The following is a 21,017-nucleotide window of genomic DNA, read 5'->3' as shown; positions in this document are numbered from 1 at the left end:
TACATGTTTAAAGGAGGAGAAATGATAAAGTGGGTTGCTTATTCCTGGATGATGTGGAGTTCGAGTGTTGGAGCTGTATTCGTGCATGTATATCGCAAGTTCTCCACCACACTCCTGACTAATGCCTTGAGGTGAACAGGTTTTGGGGAGTCAAGAGCAGAGGTTCTCTCCGCAGAATTCCCAGCCTCCTTGCTTTATAGTCATAGCATTGATATGACAGGTCTAAACCAGTTTCTCGTCAATGGTAACCCCCAGGATGTTGATAGTTATGGTCAATGGTACCCAGGTGTTGACAGTGGGGGATTCAGTGATGGTAACCCCCAGGGTGTTGACAGTGGGGGATTCAGTGATGGTAACCCCCAGGGTGTTGACAGTGGGGGATTCAGTGATGGTAACCCCCAGGATGTTGATAGTTATGGTCAATGGTACCCAGGTGTTGACAGTGGGGGATTCAGTGATGGTAACCCCCAGGGTGTTGACAGTGGGGGATTCAGTGATGGTAACCCCCAGGGTGTTGACAGTGGGGGATTCAGTGATGGTAACCCCCAGGGTGTTGACAGTGGGGGATTCAGTGATGGTAACCCCCAGGGTGTTGACAGTGGGGGATTCAGTGCTGGTAACCTCCAGGATGTTGATAGTGGGGGGGGGAATTCGGTGATGGTAACCCCCAGGGTGTTGACAGTGGGGGTTCAGAGATAGCAATGCCATATGATGTCAAGAGGAGATGGTTGGTTTCTCTCTTGCTGGAGTTGATCATTGTCTGCACTTGTGCAGCTTGAATGTTATGTTCAGTACCAACATTGGGAAATTGATAGTGTTCCTAAAACATTCTAACTTTAATGACTCCAATGGTGTTGGAGATGGGAATGTATCTGATATGTCAGGCTCAACATTACGGCCTATCCACTACTGTAAAACCTTCAAGCTGGTGACTGAACAACCAAACAATTTCATAACTTCTGACCACCGTGCCCCCCGCTGACACACGGCCCCAGCACCAGGCCCCCTGTTCAAACATGCCCTCTACGCCAACCCCAAAGTTGCCAGCTCAAATAAAGACTGAGCTCACATCGCCTGATCAAATATACGCTCCACACAAGTTTCACACAAAGGTGACTTTTTTTTTAAATATACTGAATAATTCAAAGAATTTTTCAGGTTTGTTATAAAATTCATGGGTGAAACTCCCAAATAGAAATAAAAATGCAGAAGCTGATTAGTGATTGGACATTAGAAAACAATTTGAGCCGCTATTTAGGCTTAACAGCTGGGCGTGTTTTCCAAGGGTCAGGAAAGCCAGCAGCTAAAGAGAGGTGAAAACTGCCAGACTGAGCAGCCAAGTGTGTTTGTGGATGAGGAATGTGTGCTCATTTCCACCCTCACCCCAGCAATCCTATACAAACTGATGCATTTTGGTCGATTGAATCAGGGCAGAACTTACTCAGTTAATGGTAGGGCCTCAGGGAGAGTTACAGAACAAAGAGATTTAGGGGTACGTGTTCATAGCTCCTTGAAAGTGGAGTCACAGGTGGACAGTGGTGAAGGTGGCATTCAGCATGCTTGGTTTCATCGGTCAGAACATTGGATACAGGAGTTGGGACGTCTTGTTGAAGTTGTACAAGACGTTGGTAAGGCTACACTTGGAATACTGTGTACAGTTCTGGACACCCTATTATAGAAAGGATATTATTAAACTAGAAAGAATGCAGAAAAGATTTACTAGGATGCTACCGGGACTTGATGGCTTGCGTTATAAGGAGAGGCTGGATAGACTGGGACGTTTTTCTCTGGAGCGTAGGAGGCTGAGGGGTGATCTTATAGAGGTCTATAAAATAATGAGGGGCACAGATCAGCGAGATAGTCAATATCTTTTCCCAAAGGCAGGGGAGTCTAAAACTAGAGGGCAGAGGTTTAAGGTGAGAGGGGAGAGATACAGAAGCATCCAGGGGCAATTTTTTTCACAGAGTGGTCAGTGTCTGGAAAATGTTGCCAGAGCTAGTAGAGGTGGGTACAATTTTGTCCTTCAAAAAGCATTTAGACAGTTATGTAGGTAAGATGGGTACAGAAGGATGTGGGCCAAATGCAGACAATTGGGACGAGCTTAGGGGTTTAAAAACAAAGGGCAGTGTGGACAGGTTGGGCTGAAGGGCCTGTTTCCATGCTGTAAACCTCTATAAGTCTATGTCTAACCCATAGGCTTGGAAAAATGCAATAAATTTGTCAGGACCTCTGCAATTCTGAGATTCCGGGCTGCTGACAATCACCCTGCTCTTTCGACAAATATCAGGGCAGATATACGAACACCCATCTGTGCTGCCCCACCTAGAGTGGCAGCTTTGCTGGGGTTCAATGACAAAGAAGAGGAACGGAAAGTAAAACAGCTTCTTTGCTTGGAGGAACCACTGGGCAATAGATCCCAATAAAGTAAAAATATATGTAGAGACATTATATGTGGTTTCAACATTACGTTTGGGGCTACAATGAAAGGCCAGGCCTGGGAACATAATGTGTTCCACATCTTCAGGATGTCCCAATTCCACAGGTAATCATTTGCAAAAAAAATGAATGTGGTGTGGGTATCACTGATCCTGAATTATCCTCGAGGAGGTGGCAATGAGCTGCTTTCTGGAACCACTGCAGTCTATGTGGTGAAGGACAGAGAAAGAGTAGCAGATATATTCCCAAGTCAGGATGGTGTATGACTTGGAGGGGAATGGTGATGGTGCTGCCATATTTTTGAAATGTGGTCAGAGCTGTGATGCAGTGAAATCAAAGTAACGTCAGTCCTGATCAATCTGGATTAAGTCCATGACTACTGATTTCAGCGTTGGTGCTCCCTTTCATCATGGATCACATCAACGGCTACTTATACTAATTAGAAGCACTTGGGACATCTCTTAATGAGCAGTACAATTCCACCTACCTCGGAGAGGAAGCCCCCCTCGCACACCTCCTCTTCCGCCACGACCAAGGCGCACACCTCCTCTTGGCGATCCCCGGCCAACAATTGGTCCTCGTGCTAAAGCTCCCACGGGTCGTCCCAATCGTGCTTGGATGTTGCTCTTACCTAGACGCTGTTTCAGACTCTTCTGGGCAGTAAAGTTACAAAATTAACTTCTGGAATATGGACACAATTCAAGCTACCCCAACAAAACTTAGAACAAGGGAAAGCTGGCCACTGGGTGTGCCGTATGATGCAGACATGTTATGCTACATTGTTATTAAGCTGAAGGAAAGTATTATCTAGTTTCATGCCTCAGCTACTGGATTAGTAAGAATGTAGAGAATAGTAACTCAAAGTGAAGATGGAAAATTAAGAATTTTTTCAATCAGAAGACTGCAATCTGAGTTACTTCTGTGGAAAAAATGATTTAATGGGCGTGTATGATCACACACCACAGTTTCCAAGGTAAAACCTCATGACCGATGGAAAAACAGAGTGGATATACAGACAGGGGTCACAGATTTATCTAACAAAAGCAAAACAAGCAAAATTTGTGAACTGGATGCTTGCCAGTTGGATGGTGAAAAGGATCATACATTGTTTAAAATTTACGAGGAAGTTTGATTAAGCGCTTACGAGACATAGCCAGACTTTGATAGACTTAGAAAAGTGGTTATTGCATAGAGCAAGATATCACAGGGTTTGTTTTGTTCAGGGGATGTGGGCCACCATTTATTGCCCATCCCTAATTGCCCTTGAACTGAGTGCTAGTCCATTTCAGAGGGCTTCTATCAGTCTATCACATTGTTGTGGGCCTGGAGTCACATGTAGGCTAGACCAAGTAAGGACGGCAGGTATGACAATCAACAATGGTCACCATTAAGACTCTTAATTCCAAGTTTTATTGAATTTAGATTTCACCATCTGCCATGGTGGGATGCAAACCCAGGTCCCCAAAGCATTATCATGGGTCTCTGGATTACTAGCCCAATGATAATACACAATGCCATCACCTCCTGGGGGAGTGGGTCTGGGTGAGACACTTTTCTGGAGAGTCAATGCAGGCTTGAGGAACCAAATGGCCTCCTCCTGCACTCAGGGGATTGTATACCAGATTGCAGGTGGCACAATGGTTAGCACTGCTGCCTCAGTGCCAGGGACCAGGTTCAATTCCCAGCTTGGGTCAGTGTGTGTGGAATCTGCACGTTCTCCCTGCGTCTGCATGGGTTTCCTCTGGGTGCTCCAGTTTCTTCCCACACTCTGGAAGATAAGACACACATTGGCCATGCTAAATGCTCCCTCAGTGTACCCAAAGAGGCACCTGTGTGTGGCGACTAGGGGATTTTCCACAGTAACTTCATTGCAGTGTTAATCTAAGCCGACTTGTGACATGAACAAATAAATTTAAAGAAATTCAATTTGGAACTTCCCTTTTCAGTGCTCATTTCCAAATCGTTATATTGTGCTGAATGCCACACGTGGATAGGTTCCTGGTTTTAACTGGAGTTACACTGTCAGAAAGACACACTTCTGGATCATATGTTGGATGCTTTAAAAAAATTACTGGAAAAGCAGTCACTTCCTGCTGACTGTGCATCATAAATAGGCACTCGGCAGTGTCACAGAAGATGGAGGACTCAGTAATACAGCCCTCCGAGATCATTACAATATGGGGTGCAGCTGTGAAGAATCACAGACAAAAAGAAATAAGGATGGAGAGAATGAAACATTGCCCAGGAAGCTGTTTAGAGGCGTCTGAAATGAGGGATAAATTGTCCAAAATGAAACAGGAGAGTTTTCAAAGCAATGCCACCGCACAAGCAGCTTTGATCAGAAAATTCCGAGGCGGCCATCCGGCAATGACTCCCCCGACACAGCATCTTACCCTGGCCCCATCTCCATGTACTTACCTTGCTAATCCCCCCAACCTTCACACTATGGGACACTAAGGGGCAACTTAGCAAGACTGCACATACTTGGACTGTAGGAGGAAACCCATGGTGACATGGCGAGAGCACGCAAACTCCAGTCACCCAGGGCTGGAATTGAATTCATGTCCCTGGCGTTGAGAGGCAGCTTTATAGCCCGGGAAACAGGCCCTTCGGCCCAACAAGCCCATGCCGCCATTTTAACATTATGAGTCCCCTCTCCACCCATGACCCTTGTCTACGCTTATGGCATTCCACATTGAGGGAAGACTAATTTAGGGACAATTTGTTACACCAATCAGCCTAATAGCTCATCTTTGGGGTGTGGGAGGAAACCGGAGCACCCGGAGAAAACCCACGCAAGCACAGGGAGAATGCGCAAACTCCCACAGACACCGGCCCAAATCCATGTGTCTGCACAGCAATCAGTGATAGTCACTGAGCTGTCGTGTTGCCCAGTATCTGGTCCAGTTTAAGCACACACTAACAATGTGAAGTACTAGGCTACTCTCGAAACAACCAAGAACAGCCCTCGTATGACCCATCGCGTGTTTGCCCCTTGCTGAACAACAAGGCGGACTGAAGCACCACAGCCACCAGCACTTTCCACCTTAATGTTCTTTGCTAGTTCATGTTCATACTCCATCTTCTCTTTCTTAATCGGTTTCTTGCCTTCCTTTGCTGTGTTCTAAACTGCTCCCAATCCTGAAGACTTTGTGACATCCTTATAAGCCACTCCTGTTAATGTAAAGCAATCTTTCACTTATTTCATTGGCCATAAGTGACTTTAATATCTTTTCCCAATCCACCATTCAACATGTCCTTAATTTCCTTCCTTCAAACTTAAAACCCTCGCTTCAAAACAAACTTACTGCATTCAACTTAATGCAAAACTCTATCCTATTACGGTCACTATTTCCCAAACGCTCCTTTACAGCAAGGTTATTAAGCAGCCCTTTGTCATCACACATTAAATTCAAAGTACCCTAGTTGGCACCTCAACATATTGCTCCAGAAACCCACCTTGTGTACACTCCAGCAATCCATCCTCCACAGCATTAGTGCCAATTGAATTGAAGCTGCCCATTATTACTGTATTAGACATGTTACACACATTTAATTTCTTGATTTAGACATTGCCCAACTTCCTTGGTGTATGAATAATTCCCATGCAAGCTGATTCCACATCTCGATCATTTGATAATTCTCTCTGTCTCCTTTTCCTTGTTCATCCCTCCTAAATGCTAAATGTCTTTGAAAATTTAGTTGTCAAATCTTGATGACCCTGCAGCCATGTCTCCATAATAATTAAAGCAGGCTCACTTACCTCAATTTGTGCATTCAAAAATCAACTTTCTCAAATTCAGATAAAGTACCTTTAATTCTGCTTTTTTAAACTTATTCTGATACCATTTGGTGCCAATGCTTTGTCTTCTATTTTCTTTCTACTTTTTCCCTCGAACCCGAGCTCCCTCTCAGGTTCTCACCACCCTGCTAATTTAGTTTAAACCCTCCCTGACAGCTCTAGTGAATATCCTTGCAGGAATGTTAATGCCAGCCCTGCAAAAGTGTGGCTCACCCATCTTGCACAGGTCCCACCTGCCCCAGCAACGTGATGCCCTCCCTCCTACACTTACTTTCCAGTCTTACGCTTAATTCTATTTTGTTGCTTACTAATATGTGGGACTGGAAGTAACGTTGAGGTTACAAATTCAGGTCCAGTTTTTCAGTCTCGTTGCTTGCTCCTGAACAGAACAAAGAAAATTACAGCAGGCCCTATGGCCCTCCAAGCCTGCACCGACCATGCTGCCCAACTTAAAACCCCTACCTTGCCTGGGACTATATCCCTCCATTCCCATCCTGTATTTGTCAAGACACCCCTTAAAACTCACTACCGTATCTGCTTCCACCACCTCCCCAGGCAGAGCTCCAGGCATCACATCACCCTCTGTGTAAAAAACCTGCCTCGTACATCTCCATTAAACCTTGTCCCTCACACCTTAAACCTGTGCTCCCTAGTAATTGACTCTTCCACCCTGGGAAAAAGCTTCTGACTATTCACTCAACCCATGCCTCTCTCAATCTTGTAGACTTCTATCAGGTCTCCCCTCAACCTCTGTCGCTCCAGTGAGAACAAACCAAGTTTCTCCAACCTCTCCTCGTAGCCAATGCCCTCCATACCAGGGCAACATCCTGGTAAATCTTTTCTGTACCCTCTCCAAAGCCTCCACATCCTTCTGGTAGTGTGGAGATCAGAATTGAACATGATGTTCCAAGTGCAGTCTAAGGATCTATAAAGCTGCAACATGACTTGCCAATTTTTTTCCCTCTTTAAATACAACCATTTTTACTTTATGTACAATGAGCAGATTAGGAATTTATCCCAGTTTGGTGACCAGCTCTTTAGCTTTGGCCTACTCCAGCTTTGCAATGCGAGCCACAGATTTGGGACCCAGAATTCCACTGCCCCAATGATGACGGATCTTATCAAACTGCTCATTGTAGTTAGTCCGCACAGCTTCAATCAGCTTGGCCATCGCTCCCTTATCCTCAGGGTTGATCTAAGCCAGGGGTAAGGCAGGTCTTTCTGTGCACCAATCGCCCAAGTCTGGCTTTGCCTTTGACGATGCAATGAGGAACTTCCATCTTCGGGCAGAGAGCAGGCAGGAGCACAACCAGCTCAATGGGGTCAACGCCATGTGTGATAATCACCAGCTGAGCTTTCTTGTTTTCCACCAGTGTGGTGACAGTGTTCACACCTGATCGGAGAACTGCTGGCCTCTTTGTTGGAGCATCAGCCTTCCCAGCTACCTTTTGCTGGGCTCGGACTAAAAGCCTCTGCTTCTTCTCCACTTTGGTCTCAGGTCTGTATTTATGGGCTAGTTTGAAGAGCTGAGTCGCAGTCTGCCTGTCCAAGGCCTGGGTGAACTGGTTAATTGCTGGAGGCACCTTCAGAAACTTGTACATTTCGCAAATCTTGCCAGGTCCCTCTTGGGCTGGATATCCTGACCGATCCCAAAATTTTTTGGTCGCTTCTCAAGCAGAGGATTGACAACGTTTTTCACCTGATGCTTCCTGAGGACAGAAGGAGCCGGGGCTACCTTCTTTCCAATGTCCCGGCCGACGAAGGCAAGCATGCCATGTGCCTTCTTGACTACCTTCCCCACCTGCAATGCCACTTTCAGTGACTCCTAATCCAACGTCCCACAGAAATGTCACAGAAAATGTTCCACCAAGCCAGTTATCTCAGGATGACATTCCATGACACAAGTCTCAAAATGAAGCTCAGTGGAGCATCAGAATAAGTAATTTCTGACAATTAAATAAATTAAAACATCTTGACAAAACAAGACTTTATCCCGTGAAATACCTAATAAGTTGGCGGGGAAACTAAAGCAACAGTGGCAAAAAGACAACATTAGCCAGCCAAAAGACATCCTGCAAATCCAGCTATGCTTCACTCACAATTCATCCCCTTGCCACTAGAAATCAGTGCTCACCAGCAAGAAACAAAAGCTTCACGTGGGAAGCTTAGGAAATGACACAGCAAGCTTCGAAACAGAATGGAGGTTCACCATAAAACATGGAACAGTACCATCAGTGCAAATTCACCCTGGAAATTAAATCAGCAGCAGAAATCATTGACAATTAGCAGCATTCTTGTAACGTGCTGTAAGAAGCATATGCTAATCTTAAGATTTGGATAATATGTGAAAGCTTTTCAGATGTAACAAATATTAAATGCCTCTGTTGTGGATTTTCCTCCCACTTCATACCATAACAATGCACCAATAACAGCTGAAAAAATCCTGTCAATGGAACACATCTTAATATTATCGAATCTTACAGAAGGCTATTCAGCCCATCATATGTGCTAACTCGCTGATGCCATGTCCCTTTAAGAAAGGTTTTTTTATAAAACATGATTTCAGCAGCTCACAAGCTTTAGGTGTAATGTCATTGTTGGGAGAAGAAAACAGCTGTAGGGAGGCGAGGGGACCAAAGTTTTCCAGCTTTCAGTTCTGTTTTGGCTGCAATGTTACAGGCATTCTTCGAAGCAAGCTGGAAAGTAAGTCTCTTTCTCTCGGTTTTGCTTTGAAAATTTTACCAGTTAGCTGAAAGAAAGGCTTGCTGCAACGCTGCAGGAAGGAATCTGTATTTTGGGGAGATGAAGACAAGCTGCTCTGAGTTTTCAAGATCATTTGAAATCAGCATTCAACCAACTGAAATGGATTCCAGTATCTTGTGAGCTTTAGCCTGTACAATGATAAATCTGTCCAAAGAGTTTTGTTTATTGGATTTTGGTTTCGATTGGAACACAGATTTTCATTAGGAGTTATACATTATATTGGTTGTTTTGTTTGTAATTGATAAAAGTTCTTACTAATTTTCTTAGTATACATGTTAACTATATTTTTAAATAAACTTTGTTTGATAAAAGCTCCCTTGTGTCCTAGTAGGTCATTTGAATTATACCGGAAGTAAAACATCTTATGTTTATCCTAGCTAATTTCAAAATGCAAAACTTATAAATTCATAAAACACTGGGAGTTTTGGACCTGAACCATAACACTCACTGAAAAGGCCAATTAAATTTTGTTCCATATTCCAGGTTTTCCCCAATAACACCAAAAATTCTCTTCAAGTACAGGGCCAATCACCTTTTCAAAATTTAAGTTTATTTATTAGTGTCACAAGTAAGCTCACATTAACCCTGCAATGAAGTTACTGTGAAATTCCCTGAGTCGCCACACTCTGGTGCCTGTGTGGGTACAAGAAAGAATTTAGCATGGCCAATGCACCTAACCAGGTCTGCGGGATGAAACCCAGACACAGGGGTGGAAGCGCAGACTCCACAAGAAGTGACTGAGGCTGGAACTGAAACCAGCTCCCTGGTGCTATAAGGCAGCAGTGCTAACCACCGTGCAGATTCCATCAGCATTTCAGGTAAATTGTTGCCCATCACAAGAACCTTCTGTGTGAACTAATTTTTTTATGTTTATGGGCTGTGGGTGTCACTAGTTTTTTCTGCTCATCCCTAATTTTAAAAGATTTTTTATTTAGTATTGTCCCAAGTCCTTGAGAAGGAGATTGTGTGCTGCCATCTTCAACAGCTGCAGTCCATGTGGTGCAGGAACACCCACAGTGCTTAAGTATAAAGGTCTGGCACACATTGGGTTATGTGCAACTGACTATATTAGTGCATAAACAGTGATATAAAAAGGCACATAACCCAGGATCAGTGTGGTGCTGCTGGCTTATAGCCCTTCCTGTACATGTGGGAATAATTCTAATGGTTAAAGACTTGTCGTTAATCTACAAAAGACAACCCAATTTACAACTAACATCCTCCCAACATGTTGGCAAAATGGGATAAAAGCCCAGAACGTCATTAAATTGCAGACACACAGAAAAACTGAACAAAATTCAAAGCATTCGTGCCTGCAAGGAAAAGTTAACCCAATTCTTATAGCGCAGGAAGCCATTTGACCCATCATGTTTGCACCAGCTCTCCAAACTAACTTTGTTACTTAATGCCATTCCCTTACACCTTTTCCCCATTTCCCTGCCCATTGTTTCTATTCAAGTAATCATTTTAATATCCTCCTGAATGTCCCGATTGAACCTCCCACCACATTTCCAGGCATTCCGACCCGAAACACTCCTAACGCGAACACTACTTGGCTTCTTTTGCAAATCATCCGAACCTTGTGCCCTCTCACGCTTGGTCCTTCTGAGAGAGAGAGCGGTTTCCCCGTGACTTTCAACACCTCTATCAAATCTCCTCAGTTTTCTTCAGAACCTTCCCATCCTCTCCAAACTACCCTCACAACAGAAGTTTCTCATCCCTGGAACCATTCTTGTAAACCTCTTCTGCATGCTCTCCAATGCATTCACATCCTTCCTATAATGTGGCACCCAGAACTGTGCACAATATTCCAGCTGAGGTCTAACTAGTGTCTTGTACAAGTTCAGCATTACCTCCTTTATCCTTGTATATCACTATTAATAAATCCCAGAATACTGTGCTTTATTAACTGCCCTCTCCTCCAGCCGTGCCATCTTCAATGATCTACATACACATACACCCAGCTGCCTCAGCTCCTGTGCCCCTTTTAGATTTTTACCTTTTTTTTGTATCGTCTCTCCACGATCTTCCGACAAAAATGCATCACTTCACACTTTTCTACCTTGAACTTCATCTGCCTCTTATTGGTCCATTGCACCAACTTGTCTGTGTGCTTTTGAGGCTTACACTGCCTTCTTCACATCATCTACAAACCGTGCCCTGCACACCAAGATCGAGATTGTAAATATATATCAGGAAAATCAAGGTCCAATAATGAATCCTGTGGAGCATCACTCCAAACCTTCCTAAGGCCATGAGATATAGAAGCAGAATTAGGCCATTCGGCCCACTGAGTCTGCTCCACCATTCAATCACGGCTAACAAGTTTCTCAACTCCATTCTCCTTTTTATCCCCCTATAATCTATAACCAATCAAGAACCTCTCTCTATCTTAAATACACTCAAATGGCCTAGTCTCCACAGCCCTCTGTGGCAATGAATTCCACAGATTCACCATCCTCTGGCTGAAGAAATGCCTCCTCATCTCAGTTCTAAAGGGCCGTCCCTTTACTCTGAAGCTGTGCCTTCGGATTGTAGTCTCTCCTACTAACGGCAGCACCTTCCTCAAGTCCACTCTAACCAAGCCTTTCTTTATTTGATTTATTATTGCCGCATGTATTAACATAATGAGAAGTATTGTTTGTGTGCTACACAGACAAAACATACTGTTCATAGGAAAGGAGAGAGTGCAGAATGTGGTGTTACAGTCATAGCTAGGGTAAGTCCATTCAAAAGTCTGACAGCAGGAGGGAAGAAGCTGTTCTCAAATCAGTTGGCACACGACTCAGACTTTTGTAGATTTATTCTCTAAGTTTTGATGAAATCCCCCTTCATCCTGCTAAACTCCATCGAGTACACACAAAATGCTCATATGTCAAGGTTTTCATTCGTGGGATCATTCTTGTGGACTCCCTTCAGTCAGTCAAGCTTCCATCCACGCTAATACCTTGTCTCTTATCTTACTCAGCAGCCTCCTCTCCGGCACTTTGCTAAAGGCCCTCTGGAAATCCACATAAATAACATCCACTGGCTCTCCTCTGTCTAACCTGCTCCTTACCACCTGAGGGGATTCTCTCAGATTTGTCAGGTATGACCCCCTTGATGAAACCATGCCGACGTCGCCCTATTTCACCATGCAGTTCCAAGTATTATGAAATCTCATCCCTAATAATGGACTCTAAAACCCTATCACAGACTGACCGGCCTATAATCTCCCATCTTTGATCTCCCTCCCTTCTTAAACAGTGGTGTTGCATTAGTGATTTTCCAATCCTCTGGGTCCCTCCCTGACTCCAGTGATCCTTCAAAAATCACCGTATAGTATGGGAATAGAGGGATATTGTCCCCGGAAGGATGGGGGCTTTAGTTAAATTGGGCAGCATGGTCGGTGCAGGCTTGGAGGGCCAAAGGGCCTGTTCCTGTGCTGTAATTTCCTTTGTTCATTTGACAACAATTGCACGGAGATGTTGCTGGTCCACTTGATGGTTACATGTTCTTAGTCATGATTAATGTACACTCAAAATGGCCAAATGATCTACTGTAACTAAACAAAGCATTGAAAAGCTTGACAAAATTGTCGTCAATTTTGGTAAACCGGAACAGATTGTTCATAAAAATGGTTCACAGTTGACGTCACAAGAGTTTGAGGACTATCTCAAAGTAAATGGCACTCAGCATATAAATTCCACATCTTATCTATCAACCAGTGGACTAGCTGAAAGATTCATGATCCTTGAAGCAGTCTTTAAAAGCTTCATGGCAGCAAGGTTCATTATCAGGTCACTTGAATAATTTTTGGTATCTGAGAGAAACACTACTTATGTGACTACCCAATATTCACCCGTATCACCACTCAGAGAAAGTTGCAAAGTACACTTGATTTATTACCTCCAGAAACTTGAGACAGTAGAATGTCGATAAGCAGCAAAGCTGGAGGAAGTAAAACTAGAAAAAGTGTTCAGATTTGAAACGCCAGGTTCAAGGTGAGTACATACTTTGAAAATGTACATCAAAGCTTTTAACAAACAAAATTCTTTGAGATTTGAACAAATCTCTCAGACGTCACTATAGTACCAGCAGGAAATTGCAACTCTCAATTCAGCAAATCGAAGTGGGAGTTGGGAAAACACAATCAGACATAACCGCAGAAAAAGTACACAAGCTTGTGGCCTTGAAAGACATTATCCTGGAAAAACATGAATAATTTTTTAAAAATTCAATGCTACTTCAAAAAAAGCTGTGTTGGAACTGTCAGCGATGACAAGTAATACATGCTGATTTGTGGGGCACTGGCACCATAGAATCTGTAAAAAGTCTGACAACACCAGGTTTTAGTCCAACCTATTAAATAGGTTGGACTAAAACCTGGTGTTGTCAGACTTTTTACTGTGTTTACGCCAGTCCAACGCCGGCATACCCACATCATGACCATAGAATCTCACAGCACAGAACAGGCCCTTTGATCCGTCGTATCTGCTCCAGGTGTATACACCTGACCTCCCACCTAATCCCATAGCCTTCAATGTTATGATATGCCAAGTGCTCATCCAGGTTCTTTTTAAAGGATACGAGGCAACTCACCGCAACCAGTACTGGGTAAAGTGGGGGCTGGACTATTGGGACCAGTGTTCTAGCAAACATTACAACTAAGGAGTAAGAGAAGTTTTTCAACTAAATAGTGGGACCAAGGGAACAAGTGTAGGCAACGGCAGTGTGGAGATGAGAGTAGGCATTAATATGGAAAATGATAAACAGATAACGACATGGAGACAGGGAGTAGAAATCTAAGCTTAAATTAACAGTAGAGGTTTATCCCTTCCCGTTTGATCAAGGGTGTAAATATTTGCAACACTCTGTATCTCTGATAGCACTTGAATATTAAAATCTGTTAACAGATTGTGGTCAGAGTTTCTGTTACCTCCGGCAACCTAGGATGCACACTGTTGACGGAAACACCTACTTTTTATCTATTTCACTGATGCCCAGTCAAACTTGAGATAAATTAGACTCCCAACAAGGGAAAAGATTTTTCACAGACTGAATCCCCATCATTGCCAAGGCTTGCATTTACCTGCTTAGTTTTCATTTCAGCAATTTTTTCCGTCAATACAATTTCAAAGCAGTAACAGGAATTTGCTGTGTTCTCTGGGAAAAAACATTAAAATTAACTAATTGTACAGTTCCACCTTGTATTATTTTGGGTTTTAAGTTTCCCACGGAGTTAGTAACCTATAAATGCATTTTAATTAACAATCTGCACATACACATCCCAGTGGGTTTCTCCTTAAAATGGTGTCGAAATTATAACATTTCTTTAATAGCCTGTTTCTAGAGTTTCAGGCACATCCAAATGTTAAGCTATCAGCGCCTGCAATCTTGAGGAAAAAACAGCATTAAAATTGGGAAAAATATACGGTCAGTTAGCAAAACACACGGTTCAGCCTGAATGCAGCCTCTTGCTTGCAATTCTCAAAACCTCCTGCTGTCTGAACACAGAGGTCCCATATTCTTCCCTCCAAGGAGTGAGGGAACCAGTAAAAGGTGTGAGAAATTACTCACAATAACTCTTAAACATAGGCAAGTACCTGTCAAAAATAAAGAGGAGCAGATCATTTGAGAGCACATTGTTGGAGGACGGTGCATGCCATGGGAATCCTGGCGTGATGGGGAGAAGAAATGACGTCACCAGGAAGTTGTCGCTCACCTGCTTCAGCTTGAGAGCAGCTTGGACAGAGGGTCTGTTCTCCATTTGCTGCGCCAATCGGCGGTTTCTGGCACTAGCCAGTTGCTGCTGCTGCATCGTTGCTCGAATGCTCACCGTTGGAGGCTGTTTGTTCTTCAGCATGTTGGTAAAGCTTCAAGGTTGAACAGAAGTGGTTTAAACAGGTTTTAATACACAGAACTCAAAGGCAATTCGAGCCCCTCAGCTACGGTGCCCCAGTTCCCAGTGAAAACCTTTCAGTATAGAGATATGTGGCACACTTTTTTTGTTGTTAAAATGTGTTCATTCCCCTGAGAGTCTGGGATTGCAACCATTGCAGGCTGAGTTATTAAAGAAAAAAGGTGGAAAGATTTAAAAGCAGAAAAATCAAAGCAGCAAGATGAGAGCATGAAGGGAAAAGAGCAAGTGGCAAGGTGATTTGAAGAAAGGACTAAAACAGTCATAGCAATAGCAGAGAATATTTACAGAAAAGGATCTACTGATCTTGCACAAACTGCCCAAATACTAAATTGTCAGGTTATTTGAAATTTTGCTCCCACATCTTATACGCAGCGAGATGCGAACCACATGGATTCTATCACAGCTGCAAAAGGATCATTTCCAAATGTCAGGAATAGAAGGCTCTCAGACTTCAATCAGCTCCACTAACAAACCAAACAGCAACCTTTCCAACTGAAGGAAAACCTACAACTACTTTTAAATGTGAAACTTAAAACCACATCATGAACCAATGCTAAAGACAAAACTAACCATGCTGGGAGATGTCTTGCTCATACAGCCAGAGAAAGTGCTCCTCAGTACCTAATGAGCGACAGAGTGCCCCAGTGACCCATGTGTTTAAGATTAGGTGATGGTTAAGACTAAGCTGAGAAGAGATCATGATGCTTTTAGGTTTTGAAGATCTGGACAGGTTCCTTCCTTTGATTATCTTTACTGGAATCACTGGAAATGAAACAGTCTGAATATAGGGGAAATTACAGACATGGATTTGATTGTTATACATTGAACTTACTCTAGAGAAAGAAGTCAATTGGTCTACACTGGTGTTGATGCTCCATAAAGGTCTCCTCCCATCCTTCATCTAACCTCATCAAAATGCCCTCTGTTGCTTTTCTCATATATGCTTATCTTGTAAATTTTATGTGTACATTCTTCAGTGTCTTAATAGCATTCTTGTAACGTAGATCAAATCTGTGCACAGGACTCTAAACGTGACGTAACCAAGTTCTAGACAAATTTAACTTCTGTTTTTCAGGTTCATTCCTCTGCTGTCTGCTTGCACGGTCTTATTAACCTGTGTCGTGACTTGTAATAATTTGTGCACCTCGCCAACCCGCTATTCTTCTGCCTATTTAAAACAAGTATTTTCCAATTTCTTATTCTTCCGATACAATCTCACACTTATCTATCGTTGAAGTTCATTCGTTAACTACACACCCATTTCACAAGTTCATTCAAGTCTTCCTGCTTTAGGCTCATTTCCCAATTTGACACCATCTGCAAATTTTTTAAATTGTATTTTCAATTCCAGAAATCAATTCTGTTAATGCAAACAATGGTCACAGCACCAATCCTGAAGGCACACTCCTTCTCACCTTTCAGTAACATTCTGCTACTTGACCTGACTCCACACATTCTGACCTCAGGTCATGGGCCTATCTGCAACATCTTGACAAAAGCCATTTCAAAATGTAGAACTACTGCATTTCTTGAATCCAATGTTACTTCTTCACAAGGAATACAAATAGATTCCCTTTTGAAATTTATGCTGTTTATGTTTTCAGTTACGTGATATTTTTCTGTTTGAGTAAAAATTCTATTAGCTTTCCTACCACCAATGTTAAGCTAATTGTCTATAGCATTCTAATCTTGATCTATCTCCACTTTTAAAAACAAGAATTACATGAATTGTTCACTACATTTGTTACACTATTCCCTTTCTAATCAATAATTTATAACCATTTAACAATGATTCTGTCATTCCTTGTCTAACTTATTTTAAGGCATGCAAGTGCAATCCATCCGTTCTCAGAGTTTTAACCCTCAAATCTGATCAGTTTATCCATTACCATGCTCCATATTATCTTAAATATCTTCATCCTTTCTGATCTCTTCCTCCAACATCACCTGATTCATGTGAAGTGCCCTGGCAAATACTGAGACAAGTAATTATTTAAATTTCTGCTGCTACTGCCAAGTTAATTGTGGTTATCTTTTAGTGGTTCTATTCCTGATTGTTCTTGTTATGTGCCTGTACAACTTTTTTTTACATTCCTTGATAATTTGAGTTTGAATTTCTTGGTCTTACCTTTCGAATTTTTTCCCTTTGTTGGGCATGAGTGAACCAGATAGGTTTTTCTAACAAACAATGGTTACCATTATGACTAGTTTTCAATTCCAGAGTTTTATTGACTGAATTTAAATTCCATCAGCTGCCATGCAGTACTCCCTCTCTTACTGGATCTTTTACATGCTGCTTAAAAATATCATCCTCCCCAAATAATAAAAACCACATTTCCTAGACCCTTTTCACCGTTTTTCCTTGCCACTTTCCCCATTATCAAAATGTCTGTCCAACTCGTATTCAAAGTGTGGTGGCCTGATTTCTCGTAACTAATCCAACAGAAAGTCAATGCCTTCGCAAAAAGAGAAAAAAGGATCTAAAAATATTTAGCTGTAATATTTAAGAGTTGCGTTATGAAGCCAATGAGCAAAAGACTGGAATAAAGTGGGAAGAGCTGTCTGTTACCCAACACGACCATGCCTTTTCAAGAAAGACAAGCTCATTTTTACAACTAAAGAAGTGAAACAGTAGAGAGAAAGCAGATCATGAAGCAGATTTTGTGCCACTTACAAGACCCCAGGTATACACTGGAGGCCTTTGGACTTGATTTATGGTGCCCACCAGCTGCCTCTTACAGATCAGACCACACAGCACAGCTGATGTGTCTGTCATGGACAGGACAGGGGGGCTGTTGCAGCCCAGATCAACTAGTCACCACTGCTGTAGTTTCTGTTCAAATTTATCAAAAACCACAAATAGCAGCAGGCTGGGGATGCGCAAGACTGTGCCAGCAATCTTACCACTAGGGTTATTTCCACAAAACCACATTCTTACAATCAGCTTGTTCTTACGTTCCGTGCAACAGCCCCGCATCATTCTACCACACCTAGGTCACCGTCCTTCACAAAACGTGATTTTTTTTTGCATCTGATAACTGCTTTATTTAAGTGCCATCAACTACTGGAGCAGCATTATACAAGGGAAGAGCAACATTCTCCTATGGTGAATCCCTGGAAATCACTGTGCACTTATATATCCTGTAATTGCTAATCAGCTACACGATTGGCACTTGAAATGTTGTCGGCTGCCTCACCGCTCGTTCAGTGACATCTTGGTTGTGCTTTTCAGCACAATCTTTGGTGTTGATGGGGCAGACATTATGAGACTTTGATGCTCTGTAAGAGAAAGAAAATTCATGCAATCAGCATGTGGTAGTAACTGTTAACATCTTCACCTACAACTGATCACAATCAACATTAATGCAAAATGTACTGCTAAAAATGATCAGGATTGTCATTTAGGTTTTACTTCACGATACTGAAGCCAATTTATATGTTAGATAAAAGTTGTTAAAGCGGCAGTCTCTACACCAGCACTATACATGACCTACACAGTGGCCATCATGGACCCACCAGTACCACACCGGCTAGAGTTCAAAGTCCTCATTAGATTGCCCAAATGGATCAAGGAAGCTTCCACGATTTTCAGACAGTGAACCTCCATCTTGTTTCATTTATTTTAAAGAGGTCTTTGCAACAAATGATAATTTCAACTGCTAATTAGCCACATGATTGGTACTTAATGTTGTCAACTTGATCACCCCTCTGACTTACGATACAGCACATAACATATGTACATACAAATTCAAAGCAGTGAACACACTGGGGCAGGACGGTGGGGTGGGGTGGGAGGGGGGCACAGCGGATGCACCAGAGGGGGTAAGCAGTGTGCACCAGCAAGAGGGGCAACACATACCTGTGTGTGTATATGTGTGTGTGTGTGTGTGTGTGGTTTCAAAATAGAAGACTCACACTTGAGCCTGCAGGATTAAATACAATAGGAACCACTTGATAGGCAGTAGTGCTACTGAAATAGGGATATACAACCATGAGACACAGGAGCAGAATTAGGCCCCTCAGCCAACGAGTCTGCTCCACCATGCAATCATAGCTGATATCTCTCTCATCCCCATTCTCCTGCCTTTTCCCCATAACCCTGATCCTCTTATTAATCAAGAATGTATCTATCTCTGTCTTAAAGACACTCAATGACCCGACCTCCACAGCCTTCTGTGGCAAGAGCTCCACAGATTCCCCACTCTCTGGCTGAAGAAATTCCTCCTCATCTGTTTTAAAGGGTCATCCCTTTAGCCAGAGGTTGTGCCTTCTGACTCTAGTTTTTCCTACTAGGGGAAACATCCTCTCCGCGTCCACTCTATCCAGGGCCTCACAGTATTCTTTAAGTTTCAATGAGACCCCCACCTCATCCTTCTAAACGCCAATGAGTACAGACCCAGAGTCCTCATACGACAAGCTCTTCATTCGCGGGATCATCGTGAGCCTACTCTGGACCCTTTCCAAGGACGGCACATCCTTCCTTAGATACAGGGCCCAAAACTGCTCACAATATTACAAATTGGGGCTGACCAGAGCCTTATACAGCCTCAGAAGTATATCTCTACTATTGTATTTTAGTCCAAATGGGATCTCACCAGAGCCTTATACAGCCTCAGAAATACATCCCTACTCTTGTATTCTACCAATACTGCCATCTAAGGTCACTAATTCAGTACAGAACGACAATCACAACTTTCCTGATATTTTGTATATCTTAAGAAATGGACTTTCCCCATCAATCCGACATGGATGGTGTTTAAAATTTGTTTGAAGGTTTTCGCGTTGAGAGCAGTAACACTGATCAAGACAAATTCACAGTTACACCACAAGAATTTTGAGGGAACAGGCTCAAAATACACAATGGACTTAAGGACCCATCAGACTTATTTCAAACACAAATGAATGGGACAGATCAGTGACTGTCAAATGTGCTCAACTTAGTAACCACCACACCCAATCTCTAACTTCTGACCCATCAATCTGTGGAGTTATGTTAGGGCAGCAATGGAGATCTACCAAAACCACATCATCTCCAGGATGGGGACTTTCTCACCAGTAACATCTGGCCACCTTGACTAAAGAAAACAAATCCAGTCCACACAGTTGACCAAATCAGCACAAAAAATGTAAATATGAACTAACCAATCAGCAGCAGCAAGAACATTAACAGGAACTGATTACAAAGACCATGGCTGGGCTCATCTGTAAGATCCCACCAAATTCCCGTCCTTCACTATACATTATTATCACTTGTTGCAGCCATTTCTCCAGGGAGGCAGAGTATGCTGCCCAAAAGGAGGAACTCTTAAGATGGCAACAGTTCTTTTCAGAGCAAGCATTTACACATTATAGTAAAAGTCTTCTTCATGGCTGATGTTGGTTGTAAGCCCCCCTTCCCCCAAAAGTGCTCAAGCAAAGGGTTTTGATGGCCATCAGAATGAGTCAATTCTCAGGATGGGAAAGGCTGACTGCATCAGAAGACAAGTTGCCCCCAAAATCCCTGCAACCAGCTGCAAAACAACCAGAAAATATAGTGATGTAAACTGCAATACTACACCTGTACATTTCCATGAAATAAAAATACGTCAACACAAAAAAACAGTGGAAAATGCTGGAAATACTCAGCAGGAGTGGCAGCATCTCTGGAGAGATTACGCAGACAGAAAAGCAGAGAAGTTTCAGATCATGACCTTTGATAAAAACTGAGTGTGTCCATTTTGGAATCACGGAAAGGCTGAGGAGGTATAATAAGCCTTTCAAACCAAGATGCCTGGATCCTGCCAACCCAGTCAACATATTTCTATATTGTTGTGACATAATTTCTGGAAACAGAAATATAGTGTTTGGAATTTATATCAACAGCCACAAGTGCACTGAAAAGACAGCAATCAACACTTGTTCAAAAATCATAATGGAAAACATTTGTACGTACAAATAGAGATAATCTATCCCACTGTCTTTCAACACTGAGTCCTTAAGGTATATGAGTGGAAGAAAGTAGACCTTGCACTACAGTGATGTGGATCATGCAGGTTATTTTGCATTTTTGGGAAGATCCAACTGGTTACAGCCAAATTAACAACTTTTCACTTGCAATGTGAAATAAATCCTGAA

General features: G+C 42.7%; 1 protein-coding gene and 1 pseudogene across 3 annotated transcripts in view; both read right to left on the bottom strand.

The window, feature by feature from the left end:
• Positions 1–21,017, bottom strand: part of chtopa (chromatin target of PRMT1a) — a 48,224-nt gene that overhangs the window by 10,198 nt on the left and 17,009 nt on the right. For 2 of the 3 annotated variants that reach the window (XM_080182722.1, XM_080182724.1), the window contains exons 2-4: positions 18,101–18,182; positions 14,706–14,856; positions 2,924–3,089 (exon numbers count right to left, since the gene is read on the bottom strand). In XM_080182722.1, the coding sequence (XP_080038848.1) occupies positions 2,924–3,089; positions 14,706–14,856; positions 18,101–18,182 (399 nt within the window). The remainder of the gene's footprint in view (positions 1–2,923; positions 3,090–14,705; positions 14,857–18,100; positions 18,183–21,017) is intronic. The other variant, XM_080182723.1, reaches the window with a different exon arrangement.
• Positions 6,658–9,733, bottom strand: LOC145337948 (large ribosomal subunit protein eL8 pseudogene; annotated as a pseudogene).

This window comes from Carcharhinus amblyrhynchos, unplaced genomic scaffold, assembly GCF_965287045.1.
Source record: "Carcharhinus amblyrhynchos unplaced genomic scaffold, sCarAmb.v2.hapA scaffold_85, whole genome shotgun sequence".
NCBI classification, from domain to species: Eukaryota; Metazoa; Chordata; class Chondrichthyes; order Carcharhiniformes; family Carcharhinidae; genus Carcharhinus; species Carcharhinus amblyrhynchos.
This window is presented reverse-complemented; position numbering and strand designations above follow the sequence as displayed.